The sequence below is a fragment of the Triticum urartu genome, chromosome 7 (assembly GCF_003073215.2).
Source record: "Triticum urartu cultivar G1812 chromosome 7, Tu2.1, whole genome shotgun sequence".
Classification (NCBI taxonomy): Eukaryota; Viridiplantae; Streptophyta; class Magnoliopsida; order Poales; family Poaceae; genus Triticum; species Triticum urartu.
The window spans coordinates 637,428,783-637,444,382 of NC_053028.1; the positions used below are offsets into that span (position 1 = coordinate 637,428,783).

General features: G+C 43.7%; 1 protein-coding gene across 1 annotated transcript; it reads right to left on the reverse strand.

Annotated features, from left to right (window-relative positions):
• Positions 1-11,986: 11,986 nt before the first annotated feature.
• LOC125518755 (ribosomal RNA small subunit methyltransferase nep-1-like) lies at positions 11,987-14,986 on the reverse strand. Its single transcript, XM_048683610.1, has 7 exons — positions 14,726-14,986; positions 14,033-14,125; positions 13,357-13,501; positions 13,152-13,262; positions 12,986-13,068; positions 12,831-12,888; positions 11,987-12,233 (listed from the first exon to the last, which is right to left on the reverse strand). The coding sequence occupies exons 1-7, from the start codon at positions 14,984-14,986 to the stop codon at positions 12,154-12,156; spliced, it is 831 nt and encodes a 276-aa protein (XP_048539567.1). The 3' UTR covers positions 11,987-12,153.
• Between the last annotated feature and the right edge of the window lie 614 nt (positions 14,987-15,600).

A 15,600-nucleotide genomic window follows, 5' to 3' on the forward strand; every position in this document is an offset into this window, starting at 1 on the left:
ACTCCATACTGATGGACTTCTGGAACCACTTGATTATGAATCACTTGGTACTTGCGAATCGTGCCTCATGGGCAAGATGACTAAAATGCCATTCTCCGGAACTATGGAGAGAGCAACAGATTTGTTGGAGATCATACATACAGATGTATGTGGTCCAATGAATGTTGAGGCTCATGGCGGATATCGTTATTTTCTCACCTTCACAAATGATTTAAGCAGATATGGGTATATCTACTTAATGAAACATAAGTCTGAAACATTTGAAAAGTTCAAAGAATTTCAGAGTGAAGTTGAAAATCATCGTAACAAGAAAATAAAGTATCTACGATCTGATTGTGGAGGAGAATATTTGAGTTATGAGTTTGATCTTTATTTGAAACAATGCGGAATAGTTTCGCAAATCATGCCACCCGGAACACCACAGCATAATGGTGTGTCCGAACGTCGTAATCGTACTTTACTAGATATGGTGCGATCTATGATGTATCTTACTGATTTACCGCTATCGTTTTGGGGATATGCTTTAGAGACGGCCGCATTCACCTTAAATAGGGCACCATCAAAATCCGTTGAGACGACGCCTTATGAACTATGGTTTGGTAAGAAACCAAAGTTGTCATTTTTGAAAGTTTGGGGCTGCGATGCTTATGTGAAAAAGCTTCAACCTGATAAGCTCAAACCCAAATCGGAGAAATGTATCTTCATAGGATACCCAAAGGACACTGTTGGGTACACCTTCTATCACAGATTCGAAGGCAAGACTTCTGTTGCTAAATTCGGAGTTTTTCTAGAGAAGGAGTTTCTCTCGAAAGAAGTGAGTGGGAGGAAAGTAGAACTTGATGAGGTAACTGTACCTGCTCCCTTAATTATTGGAAAGTAGTTCATCACAGAAAACGGTTTCTGCGACACCTACACCAATTAGTGAGGAAGTTAATGATGATGATCATGAAACTTTAGATCAAGTTGTTACTGAACCTCCTAGGTCAACCAGAGTAAGATGCGCACCAGAGTGGTACGGTAATCCTGTTCTAGAAGTTATGTTACTAGACCATGACGAACCTACGAACTATGAAGAAGCGATGGTGAGCCCAGATTCCGCAAAATGGCTTGAGGCCATGAAATCTGAGATGGGATCCATGTATGAGAATAAAGTGTGGACTTTGGTTGACTTGCCCGTTGATCGGCAAGCAATTGAGAATAAATGGATCTTCAAGAAGAAGACTGACGCTGACGGTAATGTTACTGTCTATAAAGCTTGACTTGTTGCAAAAGGTTTTCGACAAGTTCAAGGGATTGGCTACGATGAGACCTTCTCACCTGTAGCGATGCTTAAGTCTATCGGAATCATGTTAGCAATTGCCGCATTTTATGATTATGAAATTTGGCAAATGGATGTCAAAACTGCATTCCTGAATGGATTTCTGGAAGAAGAATTGTATATGATGCAACCTGAAGGTTTTGTCGATCCAAAGGGAGCAAACAAAGTGTGCAAGGTCCAGCGATCCATTTATGGACTTGTGCAAGCCTCTCGGAGTTGGAATAAACGCTTTGATAGTGTGATCAAAGCATTTGGTTTTATACAGACTTTTGGAGAAGCCTGTATTTACAAGAAAGTGAGTGGGAGCTCTGTAGAATTTCTGATATTATATGTGGATGACATATTGCTGATTGGAAATGATATAGAATTTCTGGATAGCATAAAGGGATACTTGAATAAAAGTTTTTCTATGAAAGACCTCAGTGAAGCTGCTTACATATTGGGCATCAAGATCTATAGAGATAGATCAAGACGCTTAATTGGACTTTCACAAAGCACATACCTTGACAAAGTTTTGAAAAAGTTCAAAATGGATCAAGCAAAGAAAGGGTTCTTGCCTGTGTCACAAGGTGTGAAGTTGAGTAAGACTCAATGCCCGACCACTGCAGAAGATAGAGAGAAGATGAAAGATGCTCCCTATGCTTCAGCCATAGGCTCTATCATGCATGCAATGCTGTGTACCAGACCTGATGGGTGCCTTGCTATAAGTCTAGCAGGGAGGTACCAAAGTAATCCAGGAGTGGATCACTGGACAGCGGTCAAGAACATCCTGAAATACCTGAAAAGGACTACGGATATGTTTCTCGTTTATGGAGGTGACAAAGAGCTCATCGTAAATGGTTACGTTGACGCAAGCTTTGACACTGATCCGGACGATTCTAAATCACAAACCAGATACATGTTTATATTAAACGGTGGAGCTGTCAGTTGGTGCAGTTCTAAACAAAGCGTTGTGGCGGGATCTATGTGTGAAGCGGAGTACATAGCTGCTTCGGAAGCAGCAAATGAAGGAGTCTGGATGAAGGAGTTCATATCCGATGTAGGTGTCATACCTAGTGCATCGGGTCCAATGAAAATATTTTGTGACAATACTGGTGCAATTGCCTTGGCGAAGGAATCCAGATTTCACAAGAGAACCAAGCACATCAAGAGACGCTTCAATTCCATCCGAGATTTAGTCCAGGTGGGAGACATAGAAATTTGCAAGATACATACGAATCTGAATGTTGCAGACCCGTTGACTAAGCCTCTTCCACGAGCAAAACATGATCAACACCAATGCTCCATGGGTGTTAGAATCATTACTGCGTAATCTAGATTATTGACTCTAATGCAAGTGGGAGACTGAAGGAAATATGCCCTAGAGGCAATAATAAAGTTATTATTTATTTCCTTATTTCATGATAAATGTTTATTATTCATGCTAGAATTGAATTAACCGGAAACATAATACATGTGTGAATACATAGACAAACAGAGTGTCACTAGTATGCCTCTACTTGACTAGCTCGTTGATCAAAGATGGTTAAGTTTCCTAACCATAGACATGAGTTGTCATTTGATTAACGGGATCACATCATTAGGAGAATGATGTGATTGACTTGACCCATTCTGTTAGCTTAGCACTTGATTGTTTAGTTTGTTGCTATTGCTTTCTTCATGACTTATACATGTTCCTATGACTATGAGATTATGCAACTCCCGTTTACCGGAGGAACACTTTGTGTGGAACCAAATGTCACAACGTAACTGGGTGATTATGAAGGTGCTCTACAGGTGTCTCCAAAGGTACTTGTTGGGTTGGTGTATTTCGAGATTAGGATTTGTCACTCCGATTGTCGGAGAGGTATCTCTGGGCCCACTCGGTAATGCACATCACTATAAGCCTTGCAAGCATTGCAACTAATGAGTTAGTTGCGGGATGATGTATTACAGAACGAGTAAAGAGACTTGCCAGTAACGAGATTCAACTAGGTATTGAGATACCGACGATCGAATCTCGGGCAAGTAACATACCGACGAGAAAGGGAACAACGTATGTTGTTATGTAGTCTGACCGATAAAGATCTTAGTAGAATATGTAGGAGCCAATATGGGCATCTAGGTCCCGCTATTGGTTATTGACCAGGGAGGTGTCTCGGTCATGTCTACATAGTTCTCGAACCCGTAGGGTCCGCACGCTTAACGTTCGTTGACGATATAGTACTATATGAGTTATGTATGTTGGTGACCGAATGTTGTTCGGAGTCTGGGATGAGATCATGGACATGACGAGGAACTCCGGAATGGTCCGGAGATAAAGTTTGATATATGGGATAATAGTGTTTGGTCACCAGAAGTGTTCTGGAATTTACCGGAAGGGGTTCCGGATGTTTCCCGAAATGTTTGGGTACGAGAACACTTTATTTGGGCCAAAGGGGAAAGCCCACAAGGTCTTTGGAAAGCGCAAAAGGAAGTTTTGCGGAGTCCAGGGGCCAGACGCTAGGGCCTTGGCGTCTGGCCCTGGAGTCCGAGAAGGACTCTTTCCTTTCGGGTGAAACCGACTTTGTGGAGGCTTTTACTCCAAGTTTCGACCCCAAGGCTCAACATATAAATAGACGGGTAGGGCTAGCACCCAAGACACATCAAGAAACACCAAGCCGTGTGCCGGAAACCCCGTCCCCTCTAGCTTATTCTCCATCCTAGTTTTCGTAGTGCTTAGGCAAAGCCCTGCGGAGATTGTTCTTCACCAACACCGTCACCACGCCGTCGTGCTACCGGAACTCATCTACTACATCGCCCCTCTTGCTGGATCGAGAAGGCGAGGACGTCACCGAGCCGAACGTGTGCAGAACTCGGAGGTGCCGTGCTTTCGGTACTTGGATCGGTCGGATGGTGAAGACGTACGACTACATCAACCACGTTGATATAACGCTTCCGTGATCGGTCTGCGAGGGTACGTAGACAACACTCTCCCCTCTCGTTGCTATGCATCACCATGATCTTGCGTGTGCGTAGGAAATTTTGAAATTACTACGTTTCCCAACAATTTTGTGTTGCAATTTGATGAGTGGAAAAAGAAGGAGCCTCAGGGTACGCTGTTGACTTAGATTTGGGCCCGTTTCTCGGGGGTGCCATCGGAACCACTGGATAATTTCTTGATCACATGGAGCCTGGGATCCCTGCTTGGCAAGACGGAACAGGTGGATATGCCCTTCACATGCGGTCATGGGGTGGCACGTTTGCTTGTTACTGTGGCTAATATTGAGTTCTTGCCGGACGTGGTAATATGGACTCATGAGGGCATGGTGTACTTGTTGGATGTTGAGTATGAGGATCCAAATTTGTTTCAGGACTTTGAGGAGGTACAACATATGGATACTTCTGAGGGTGGAGATGACTCCGGGAACCAGGAGGATAATGCACAAAATAATGTTGACAAGGCCAGAGGGCCTTCCACTTCGTCTAGAGCGGAAGAACCGGCTAATGACAAGTCTCCGGTTTCTGCTCCGACCAACATGCTGCAACTAGGATCCTTGGGGGCGTTCTTCGGGCCTCCTCATCTTTGGAGTGATCGAGTTGATTTGGACGATCTGGCGGAACATCTTCCACCGGTGATTGTGGGGTCTGAGTCTTTGTTTGTGATGGATGGACATGCTGGAGTCGGTGGACAGGAGGACGCCATTGCCCCCTCTTCATCGTTGTGTACGATGGAGGTGGCGGCTACTTTGGACGCCGTGGCGGGAGGAGGCGGGAAGATGGCCCGGCCCTGTTCCTCGACTTCTTCATCTCCGCTGAAGGGGGCCCAAGGAAGGATCGGCGACCATGGGTTCCCGCGGGGGACCGGAGGACCTCAGAGGGGCATGCGGACAGGAGGCCTGCGCACCCCTTTCTACCCCTCAGGTGATGTGCCCGCTGACGCCTCCGGTGGCGCCGGCACCGGTGACGGCAGCCCTGGTAGGAGGGTTGCCTGGGGTTGCCATCCAGGGCCGTGCTCGCCATACGTTTCAGCCACTTCGGTTGCACCCATGGTTGGTGGGGTTCCCGTGGCAGCCCCGGGATCCAGGCATTGGCCGATGCCGCGGGAGGCTTCGAGGCCTCTTGGTGACTCGTCGGTTGCTCCAGTTCAGTTGAGCTCGGTTGGGGGTCGAGTAGGAGGCCCTACCCCAAACAGGGCTACGCGGGAGGAGGTCATTGCTTATGGAGGGACACCGGATCCTGTTTCTGAGGGGCGGCGGGTGAGTAGTCGTCTTCAGGAGCAGCCGGATGTGGATGACATGCAGCTAAGGTGCGCTATGCGGGCGGCCAAGCTCCGTGACATTTAGGTCACTACTGGTATGTCTGTCAATACATCAAATTCCATTCTTCATTTTCCCAATGATGATATTATTCACAATGCAAATCAATTAGGGTTTCACTAGGTAATAATGGTAGTGAAATCACTAAATTAGTTAATGATATTCTTGTTCTCGAAGCGGAGCACGCTTTGGAAATGATTCACAACATAGCAGCTGTTAAACCCATGAATGATGCTGAGATAGATGCGTTGGGGGTCAGGGCTCTTGATAGTTTTTGTGCGGATCTTGCCCCTTCACTTCTTGAGACAGAGGAATTAGAGGGAGTCGGGTCCCCTATGGCCTCGAGCCATGTTGATATTCCGGAGGTTACCTCCCCAGAGCCTATGATCAGAATAAGCATAAGCGGAAATGGAAACGAAAGGTTTATCCAGTTTCGGCTGTGCGTATAAGTTCTAGGATCTGTACCTCTAAAAAATTTCATGATGAAATATGAGAGGAATTTTTTGGTATAGCAGAGGTCTTAAAGACTAGGCTAAAAGAAGGTTTCTAGCGGAAGCATCTATTGAATATCAATTGGATTTTATTGCCCTGTCTGGAAGGGATAATTTCACCCCCCACCCCCCACCTGAATTTCTTAGCACGTTATCGGGGGGTATCGACTTCGACTGGCACTGCTTACCTCCGAGAGGAAGGTCAGGAGGGGTTCTACTCGGGGTTAAGTGTGACTCGTTGGAAGTTCGGAGTGTGGTCATGGGAGAGTTTGCGGTTAAGTTTTTGGTCAGATCAAAGGCAGATGGGTTTAACTCGGCTTTCGTAGCGGTATATGGTGCCGCGCAGCCCGAACTTAAGCCAGAATTTCTGGCTGATCTTGTCCGCATCTATGGTAGCGAACAGCTCCCTATCCTCGTTGGGGGCGAATTCAACATTATTCGAAGGAAGGAGGAGAAGAAGAATGAGAATTTTGATGGCAGATGGCCGTTTATGTTCAATACTATAATCGAAAGCTTGGATCTTAGAGAGATCGAGTTGTCTGGTAGGAAATTCACTTGGGCCAATTCGCTACCTAATCTGACTTTTGAGAAGCTGGACCGTGTCCTGGCTACCATCGAATGGGATCAGAAGTTCGCCTCGTAACAGTCCAGGCGTTATCACGCACAATTTCGGACCACACCCCGTTGCTCGTTGACTCTGGCGATCCTACCCATGTGGGAAATAAGGACACCTTTTCTTTCGAATCATCGTGGTTTGATAGAGAAGGGTTCCTTGATTTGATTGCTAGAGAATGGGCAAAAAATTCAGGAGGAAGGTCGCCTGTTGAAAGGTGGCAGAATAAGATTAGGCACCTACGAAGATTCCTTCGTGGATGGGCTAAACATACGCATGGGATTTATAAGGCTGAGAAGGAAAGGCTCCTTTTTCTTAGTCAATCCCTAGATTTAAAAGTCGAGTCCTCTATCTTAGATACCGGAGAGCTGGAAACTAAGGTGGAGGCGGAGTTGAGACTGAAAGAACTTCTTTGGGAGGAGGAATTGAAGTGGGCGTTGATGAAGCTATGTACCTAGGGTAGGGTCATAGGTCTGACCTGGACGCCCTCCCCAAGGTCATCGCCCTAAAGCCAGAAGCATTCGAAGGGTACCATCATCCACTCGACTAAAGATATTCCACTCGGAAGAATCAATGACACTCGACCGCCACAGAAGCCACTCGACGTATAGAAGATCTAAAGCCACTCTACACAACAACGGCCGGGCGTTTACTCATAGACTTAATTGTCATTTATATCACTTAATTGCTAGCGTTACCAGTAACGTTCCACTCTTAATGTACATTGAACCCTGTGTAACGGAGGAGAGCTGGGGTCCTGGCGCACTCTATATAAGCCACTCCCCTCCTCTGGGACAAGGGTTCGCATCCTTTGTAAACACACACATATACACAATCCAGTCGATCGCCTCCGGGCACCGAGACGTAGGGCTGTTACTTCCTCCGTGAAGGGCCTGAACTCGTAAACTCGTGTGTACAACTACTCCATAGCTAGGATCTTGCCTCCTCATACCTACCCCCACTCTACTGTCAGTCTTAGATCCACGATAGGCGTTGCGAGCTAAGGTTCGCAAAATCGTCCAAGGGGATGATAACACTCAGTTCTTCCATATGATTGCAAATGGCAAACACCGCAAGAAGAGGATATTTCAGCTAGAGCAGGACGAGGGGGCGATTTTAGGACAAGAGAATCTGAAAGTGTATATCACCAATTACTATAAGCAGTTGTTTGGGCCTCCCGAGGATAACTTTGTGTCCTTAGATGAGTCCAGGGTTGAGGATTTCTCTCAACTTGCGTCAGATGCGAATGAGATTTTGACTTCCCCATTTACGGAGAAAGAGGTGTTTGAGGCCATTCCACAAATGAAAAACAATAAGGCACCAGGGCCGGATGGTTTTTCGGCGGAGTTTTATAAAAAAATGTTGGCATATTATCAAAGGGGATTTGCTTCCAATGTTTCAACTTAATTTTGGAACGATAACTCTACTCCCTAAGAAAACAGAGGCCGTTCGTATTGAGCAGTTCAGGCCTATCTGTCTTCTTAATGTCAGTTTCAAAATTTTCACCAAGGTTCGAACGAATAGGCTTACGCAAATTGTGCACTCTGTGGTGCAGCCATCCCAAACCGCTTTCATGCCGGACAGAAACATCCTAGAAGGGGTTGTCGTCCTGCATGAAATGCTCCATGAAATCTACACGAAAAAACTGGACAGAGTTGTTTTCAAAGTGGACTTTGAGAAAGCATACGATAAGGTCAAATGGCCCTTCCTTCAACAGGCTTTGCGTATGAAAGGTTTTGATCAGGCCTGGAGACACCACGTAGACTCTTTTACGCAAAAAGGGAGTGTTGGGATTAAAGTGAATGATGATATAGGTCACTATTTCCAAACACACAAAGGGTTGAGGCAAGGAGATACGATGTCACCTATCCTATTCGACATAGTGGTCGATATGTTGACAATTCTCGTAGGAAGGGCTAAGGATGCGGGTCAGGTAGGTGGCCTTGTCCGACACTTAGTTGACGGAGGTGTATCCATTCTACAGTATGCCGATGATACTATCATCTTCATGGAGCACGATTTAGCAAAAGCGCGAAACATGAAACTAGTGTTAAGCTTATTCAAACAATTGATCGAGTTAAAGATTAATTTCCATAAGAGCCAATTGTTCTGTTTCAGGAGAGCTAATGATGACCAAGATGCGTACAAACAATTGTTCGTATGTGAATTGGGGGCTTTATCTTTCACGTATCTAGGTATACCAATTCACCATCATAAGCTGACCAACAGAGAATGGACGTGCATTGAGGACCGTTTTGAGAAGAAATTGAGTTGCTGGAAAAGCAAGATGTTGTCATACGGAGGACGACTAATTCTTATTAATTCGGTCCTCACGAGTATGCCCATGTTTCTTCTCTCCTTTTTCGAGGTACCGGTTGGAGTCCGGAAGAGGTTAGACTTTTATCGATCACGCTTCTTCTGGCAGACTGATATACTGAAGCAAAAATACAGACTTGCTAAATGGGATATCATTTGTAGGCCGAAAGACCAAGGGGGTCTAGGTATTGAGAACCTGGAAGTGAAGAACAAATGTCTCCTTAGCAAGTGGTTGTTTAAGCTTTCTGTCGAGACGGAGGCCACATGGGCTCAGATTTTGCGAAACAAATACCTCCACTCTAGAACCCTGGCCCATGTGACAGTGAGGCCGACTGATTCGCCTTTTTGGAAAGGAATGATGAGAGTTAAGTCACTCTTTTTCAATAGGACAAGGTTCATCGTTGGAAGCGGTACTGCTACGAGGTTCTGGGAGGATACGTGGCTGGGGGAGACGCCCCTCGCACTCCAATATCCTTCTTTGTATAACATTGTTCAGCGTAAAGACGCTTACGTCGCAACAGTACTTCAATCCACTCCACTCAATATTCAATTTCGGAGGATGTTAGTGGGTAACCGGTGGGAAGCCTGGCTTACTCTTGTGAGAAGATTGATGGACATCCAGTTGTCTCAACAACCCAATAAATTATACTGAAAACTAACTAAGAATGTAGAGTTCTCGGTTAAATCCATATATTTGGATGTGATTAACTCTAGCGTGATTCCTAGATCGAAACATGTTTGGAAAGTTAAACTACCTTTAAAAATCAAAGTGTTTATGTGGTTTGTGCATAAACAAGTTATTTTAACAAACGATAATTTGGTAAAACGCAATTGGACAGGATCTACAAGATGTAGTTTTTGTGACCAACATGAATCAATCAAACACCTCTTTCTTGATTGTCCTCTGGCAAAAATTATGTGGTGGTCGGTTCACATAACTTTCAACATTACTCCACCGACTTCTATCAACACGTTATTTGGGATGTGGCTTGATCGGATAGATACTGCTACATCGAGACACATTCATGTGGGAGTATGTGCTTTATTGTGGGCAGTTTGGAACTGCAGAAATGATTTGGTCTTTAACAGAACAACAAACATTCATTTTTTGCAGGTTATCTTCAGAACCATTGTGTTGATCCGTATGTGGTCGCTACTCACTCCGATGGAGGCCAGGGAGTGTTTGGTTACTGGGTCTACCCGATGGGAGATGATAGTACGGGATATTTTCAACCGGTTTGGATGGCGGTCATGTAGTGCTCCTACCTTTTGCCAGCCGGTTGTGGCCTTTTTTTTTCTGCTTTGCTCTTCGTGAGCCTTTTTTTGTATTTCTTTGTGCGAGACTTGAAGACTTTTGTTGGACCTTTTGCTTATTAATAATATTGGCCGTATGCATCATTCCGATGTAGAGGCTGGGGCGATACCCCCTTTTGGAAAAAAAAACATAGTTTAGGGTGTACTGCACTATCTGAACTAGATGGATTCAGAGTACGCAAACACCTCGGCGGCCTATCCTGCGGATCATAAGGCCGACCTTAGCTCGATCCCATCTTTTTTGGTGAACTGAACTGAGCCGTTGTTCGACATGTGAGGCATTGGGACAAACATAGTATGTGTAAATCTAAAAATGTGGCATGGAAGTGCTGAGTAGAAAGATACAACCTGTCTTGTTCCTACTTGTCCTCCTATGTCATCTGCCCCAGATCGCAAGAGCCAACGTCGATCCCAGTGGACACCCATAAGGATATATTTCATTTACCACGGTTCCTTTTTGCACAACAAATCTACTAATTTCCTAGCGTAAATGCCATTCTAATTGGAAGAACAAGGTATTGAAGTTCTTGTACGGAATCTAAAATTGCTTCTCTGTCTTTTGTTGGTCTTTTTTCCTCCAAGAAAGATAATAAATTGCACAAAAAAGTTTCTGCATTTTCTTCAAAAGCTGCAAATCACGCATGCATTTTGTGAACAAAAAAAGCAGCAGCCTTCGGACTATGCTAACAATGTTTACATAACGTATTACATAGAGAAATACATATCTAACAATTGTGGCAGCAAATTCACTGACGGTGATGATGAAATTATGCAACATAGATGCACGTATGTGGAGCCAAGGTAGAAGCTTTCCCATTTTGATGGGTCTAATGGCTTATACTCCAGATGCTCTTTGAGGCACTATACTGGCAGAAATTTAGAAGGGAAAAACATATCTGAAGAAGGCTGATGGCAATGGAGCACTCATTTCCGAGCGCGTGTATATTGCGTAGCTGAAGTCATTTCAGATTTATAACACCTTCCTTATGTTAAGAACCATATAATGCTAAAAGCTAAAGTTTCAATTACTCCTAATAGTAATTTACGACCAAATCAATTTTTATTCTGATGTGTGCCTGCTATAAAAACGAGAGATTTAGTAATAATGTCTACTCCCTCCGTTCCAAAATAGATGACTCAAGTTTATAGTAACATTAATATAAAATTGAGTCATCTATTTTAGAACGGAGGGAGTATATATATAACCGGAGTGATTCCAGATTTGTAACAAACCTCTTGTTCTCAGAAGAAGCAAGACAGTTCTCAAGTTTACATTATTCTAAAACTAGTGACACTTCCAATTTTAGAAAGTAAGCTACAGTAATTAATTTTCACAGCTCCAGCAAACAAGCAAATGGGTGCTTAGTAGCCTACGAAGGTCAAAGGGTACATCCACCTCCGTCCTCCCGGGAGGCTGCAAGTATGACACAAGAAACTATAGCTAAGAAACAAAGATTTGGCAGAATGTAACAGGGACATCTTCACAAGATTTACAATGTGTATCAGCCTCTCGTTAGGTTGCTTCAAGCAAAAACCAAAACATTTTCACTAAAATTATCCAACCCGCTCAACTCAATATAAAGAATCATAAGCAACACAATCATCATGTATATAAATGCAAGCCCTGTACAGATACGTAAGCGCTTGAAACGTTCCATGTTAATACTTTTACAGCCAGAGCTTCAAGTCCCTCCACAAAAAGAATCAGCGGCAGGCAAGAATCCATGTTAATACTTTTATCGCCGCTCACCTACACTATCAACTAACCAGAGTGGTGCACATTTCCTCATTAGATGTTCCGTACTGCTCGTTTCCAAAATTTCCTCACTGGATGTCCCACTTCTGCTCCAGAGCGGTGCATATTTTACCTAAACAGCAGGCAGCACTGAGCGGGTAGCTGGAAACTGCAACAAGTTAAGATGTCACTACAGTCTCAAAGAAAACCATGAACAGAAAATATGCACATCATAAATATAATTTTAATATTCATACTCAGAAAAAATGATAAAGTAGAGTAGTACACCTTGAGACATAATAGAATTATCTACTTGTCCTTCCAAAGAAATTGTAAAATGTAAGCTTATACTTGTGAACTACTTAAAAGCATCCAGGAAAGGGGTGAAATTGCCAGGTTATCCAACATTACCGCCAATAGCCAATGACTAGAGAGTTTCTGGTAAACAAGAGCCCTGTTCTAGATGGCTTGGCAGACATATACCATACTTAACAGTATGTAATAACAAAAATATCAACAAGCTGAACTGAGTGCATCTTATTTTAATATAACTTTGCTGGCTGCAACTAACAGTATGCTCAAAGCGCAAAGTGTCTATTATACAATGTGCATCCTGGGTATAATCATACACTACTATTCTAACAGATTCAAACAATAGCGAAAGCACATTTAATGTGAAAATACGGAATACAATTCTGAAATGTACCAGGTAATTCTCAGGACACAATACTCTTTACACATCAAAAGGTCATATATGGCTACTTACTCTGTATGTAATCATCTGTATATGCACTGTCAATCTTTCCATGAGCCATGGCACCAACCTGGAACATTGTACAGACGAGATGGATTTAGGCACCAGATGATAACAGAGGATGGGACAAAAGTACAAATTAGCTCAACGTCACAGTTGTCACTCACCACAAACACAAGGGCTTCATCATCACTGGATTCGGCAACATAGTCATTCAGTTTAACTGACTTATCCGCACTATATGAAAGGCCTAGGCAGCAAATAAACATCAATCAGCTTCCATGAGCTAACAGGTAGATATTTTACTTTTTCTAATATAATATAAATTCTCACCAATCTTCTTTGAGCCAACAGGCAGATACTGAGTAACAGGATTTTTAATAACATTAAGGAGCTTCTCACGCCTCCCAACTGCAGTAATGCTCAATTTTTGCAATAACTGTGCTGCAGTGTCGCATAAATTACTTGCACTTCAGCACAATTCAGGACAGAAACACAAAGATGAAGAATATTTACTCTTTTGCTATCCGTAACTTACACATCAAGCCACAAAAACGTTTGCATGTGCGTGGCAAGAGAACATTCGGCTTGACCTCAAACAACACCCCCTTTTCTGTCCTAACATAAACAGCTTGTAACCTCCCAGCCTTAGTTAGAGGGCTATCAAATATTGCCAATAGAGCCTGCAAAACTATTCGGAAGAAGATGTTAACTTTTAGAAACAAATCAGGAAGGAATGAGACAAATGATTGGCTGGTTCCATCGACCTTTTCTTTGTCACAGTATACATATGTACTCCCTCTGTAAAACTAATATAAGGCCTTTTAGATCACTAAAGTAGTGATCTAAAAGGTCTTATATTAGTTTACAGATCGAGGGAGTACTTTGTAATCACATAAAGAACACTTTTCAAGGCAACCTAACAACCAACTCAGATTCTCATAGAAATCCTCAATTTGCACCAAACAGGGGTCAACCACAGAAAGACAAGAAAAAATTCCTAACGCATATATGCATCATCTAGGGGGAGAGAGAGATACAGTGACAGGATAGACAGAGGGACAGACAGTACTCTAAGAGAAAATTCTGTGCTTGATTACCTTGCAATACAAGTATACAAGACAGATTACTAAATGGAAGATAAACGGAATAGCTTTCTAGTTATATGCCAGTAGTAGTCCAAAGAAATAAAAAAAAACAAGAATTTACAATACCTGGTAAATGATATCAGGCCTATAATCAGCAGGATTCCGATTATGCTTCCTCAAATAATTCGCATGATCGTCCGAGTTCAAGATTTGCATAGTCTATACAAAATTACAAGGAGAGATGTCAAAACAAACATACATGTACAGCAAACATTTGTTTGGTGGAAAACGTATTGCCCACTTTAATCATCTGATTGTTCCAGGAAACACCGACAGCTATACAAATTATCAAATTGGTATAGAAAGCACTTGCTCTTTACATCCTAGTAGCCACTAATTTTACATCCACATAAAAATTAATCCTGGACCAGCCTACCCATACATACACAAGATAAGCAGCAAAAATTAGCGAATGAAACAATCTTGACTCCAATACACAGCTAGACAACATATAGACGGTTAATTTAATTATCCTTGAAGCAGTCCAATTTTTTAAAGAAAGAAATCAGATTTTGGATTAGGATCTTTGCGTATACTCAAGATTCCAACTCAATGAAACTCCCATGATGGCTTTCAAGACAGTAGAAGGAACCAACCTACGGAAACTAAATCTATAGTGAACTTACTGAACGGAGGATCTCAGTTAACATCATTATCAAGAACTCTAATTGGTGAAGCAAAAGTTCTTCCGTCAGAAAGGATTCCCGTAGGCCAGAGCTGTGAAACCAACAGAAATAACAGAGGAATCAGGATATATACCTTGCCGACTTTGCCGACCTCCAGGCAGGCCCTCTCGAGCACGAAGATCGCCCTGGGCCGCTTCCTCCCATCTACTGGCCGGGGCAGGACGGGAATCCCCTCCGCTACCTCCACGGTCTCGTCCCCCTCCGTCGCATCCTCCTCTCCCTTCCCTTCGTCGCCCTCCGGTGGCGGTAACTCCTGCGCGTCGTCGGCACGGGAGGCCACGCCATCTTCGAGCTTCCTCTTCTTCTTCCCCTTCGCTGCGTACCGCCGCCCCATGTCTCTCGTCTTGCTTCGCGCACAGGTGGGTCGGGCGGTCTGGGTTAGGACTTGGGGTTTAGGGTTCCGGGGATGCAACGCTTGTTTCGCTCCGAGGGAAGGGGCGTACGTATTTGCACACGACCGTGCGGATTTGACCTGGAGTTTTCTATACTCTATCTAGACCATTCAATTTGCATTAAGATTCATGCTATTCTTAGAGCGTCTCTATAGCAGATCCCGTAGAAACTCGTATGCGAGTAAAACGCCGGCCGTTTTACAGGATCTTGCTTTTTTTCGGCCCGAATAGATCCCTTAAACTAAAGCTGGCCCGTATGCAAAACCGTCCCTCCAAACCTATATATACGGTCCCGGCCAGGATTTAGGCCTACCAAACCCTATCCCTCTGCCGCAAAATCGCCCGCCCTGGCACTAGCAGCCATCACAGCCTTCGGCGACAAATTCATCCCTCATTCCGCCGTTTTTATGTGTACTTTAGTTTCAGGTGTAATGAAGTTTATTTGTAGTACAAAGAAGTTTTAAAATTTCCAGCATGAGATACGAGTTTTGTTCTGCCGGAACCTTCGTATTCCCGCAAAATCATTTTAGGGACCCTAGAATGATTTTGCAGTACC

What these genes read in the sequence shown, in the direction of transcription:
- LOC125518755 (XM_048683610.1), bottom strand. Translation starts at nt 14,986, where the DNA reads ATGGGGCGGCGGTACGCAGCGAAGGGGAAGAAGAAGAGGAAGCTCGAA. An exon ending in ACGTTTTTGTGGCTTGATGT is followed by an intron (nt 13,263 to 13,356) that starts GTAAGTTACGGA and finishes GCGACACTGCAG; the next exon opens with CACAGTTATTGCAAAAATTG. An exon ending in TGTTGGCTCAAAGAAGATTG is followed by an intron (nt 13,069 to 13,151) that starts GTGAGAATTTAT and finishes TTTGCTGCCTAG; the next exon opens with GCCTTTCATATAGTGCGGAT.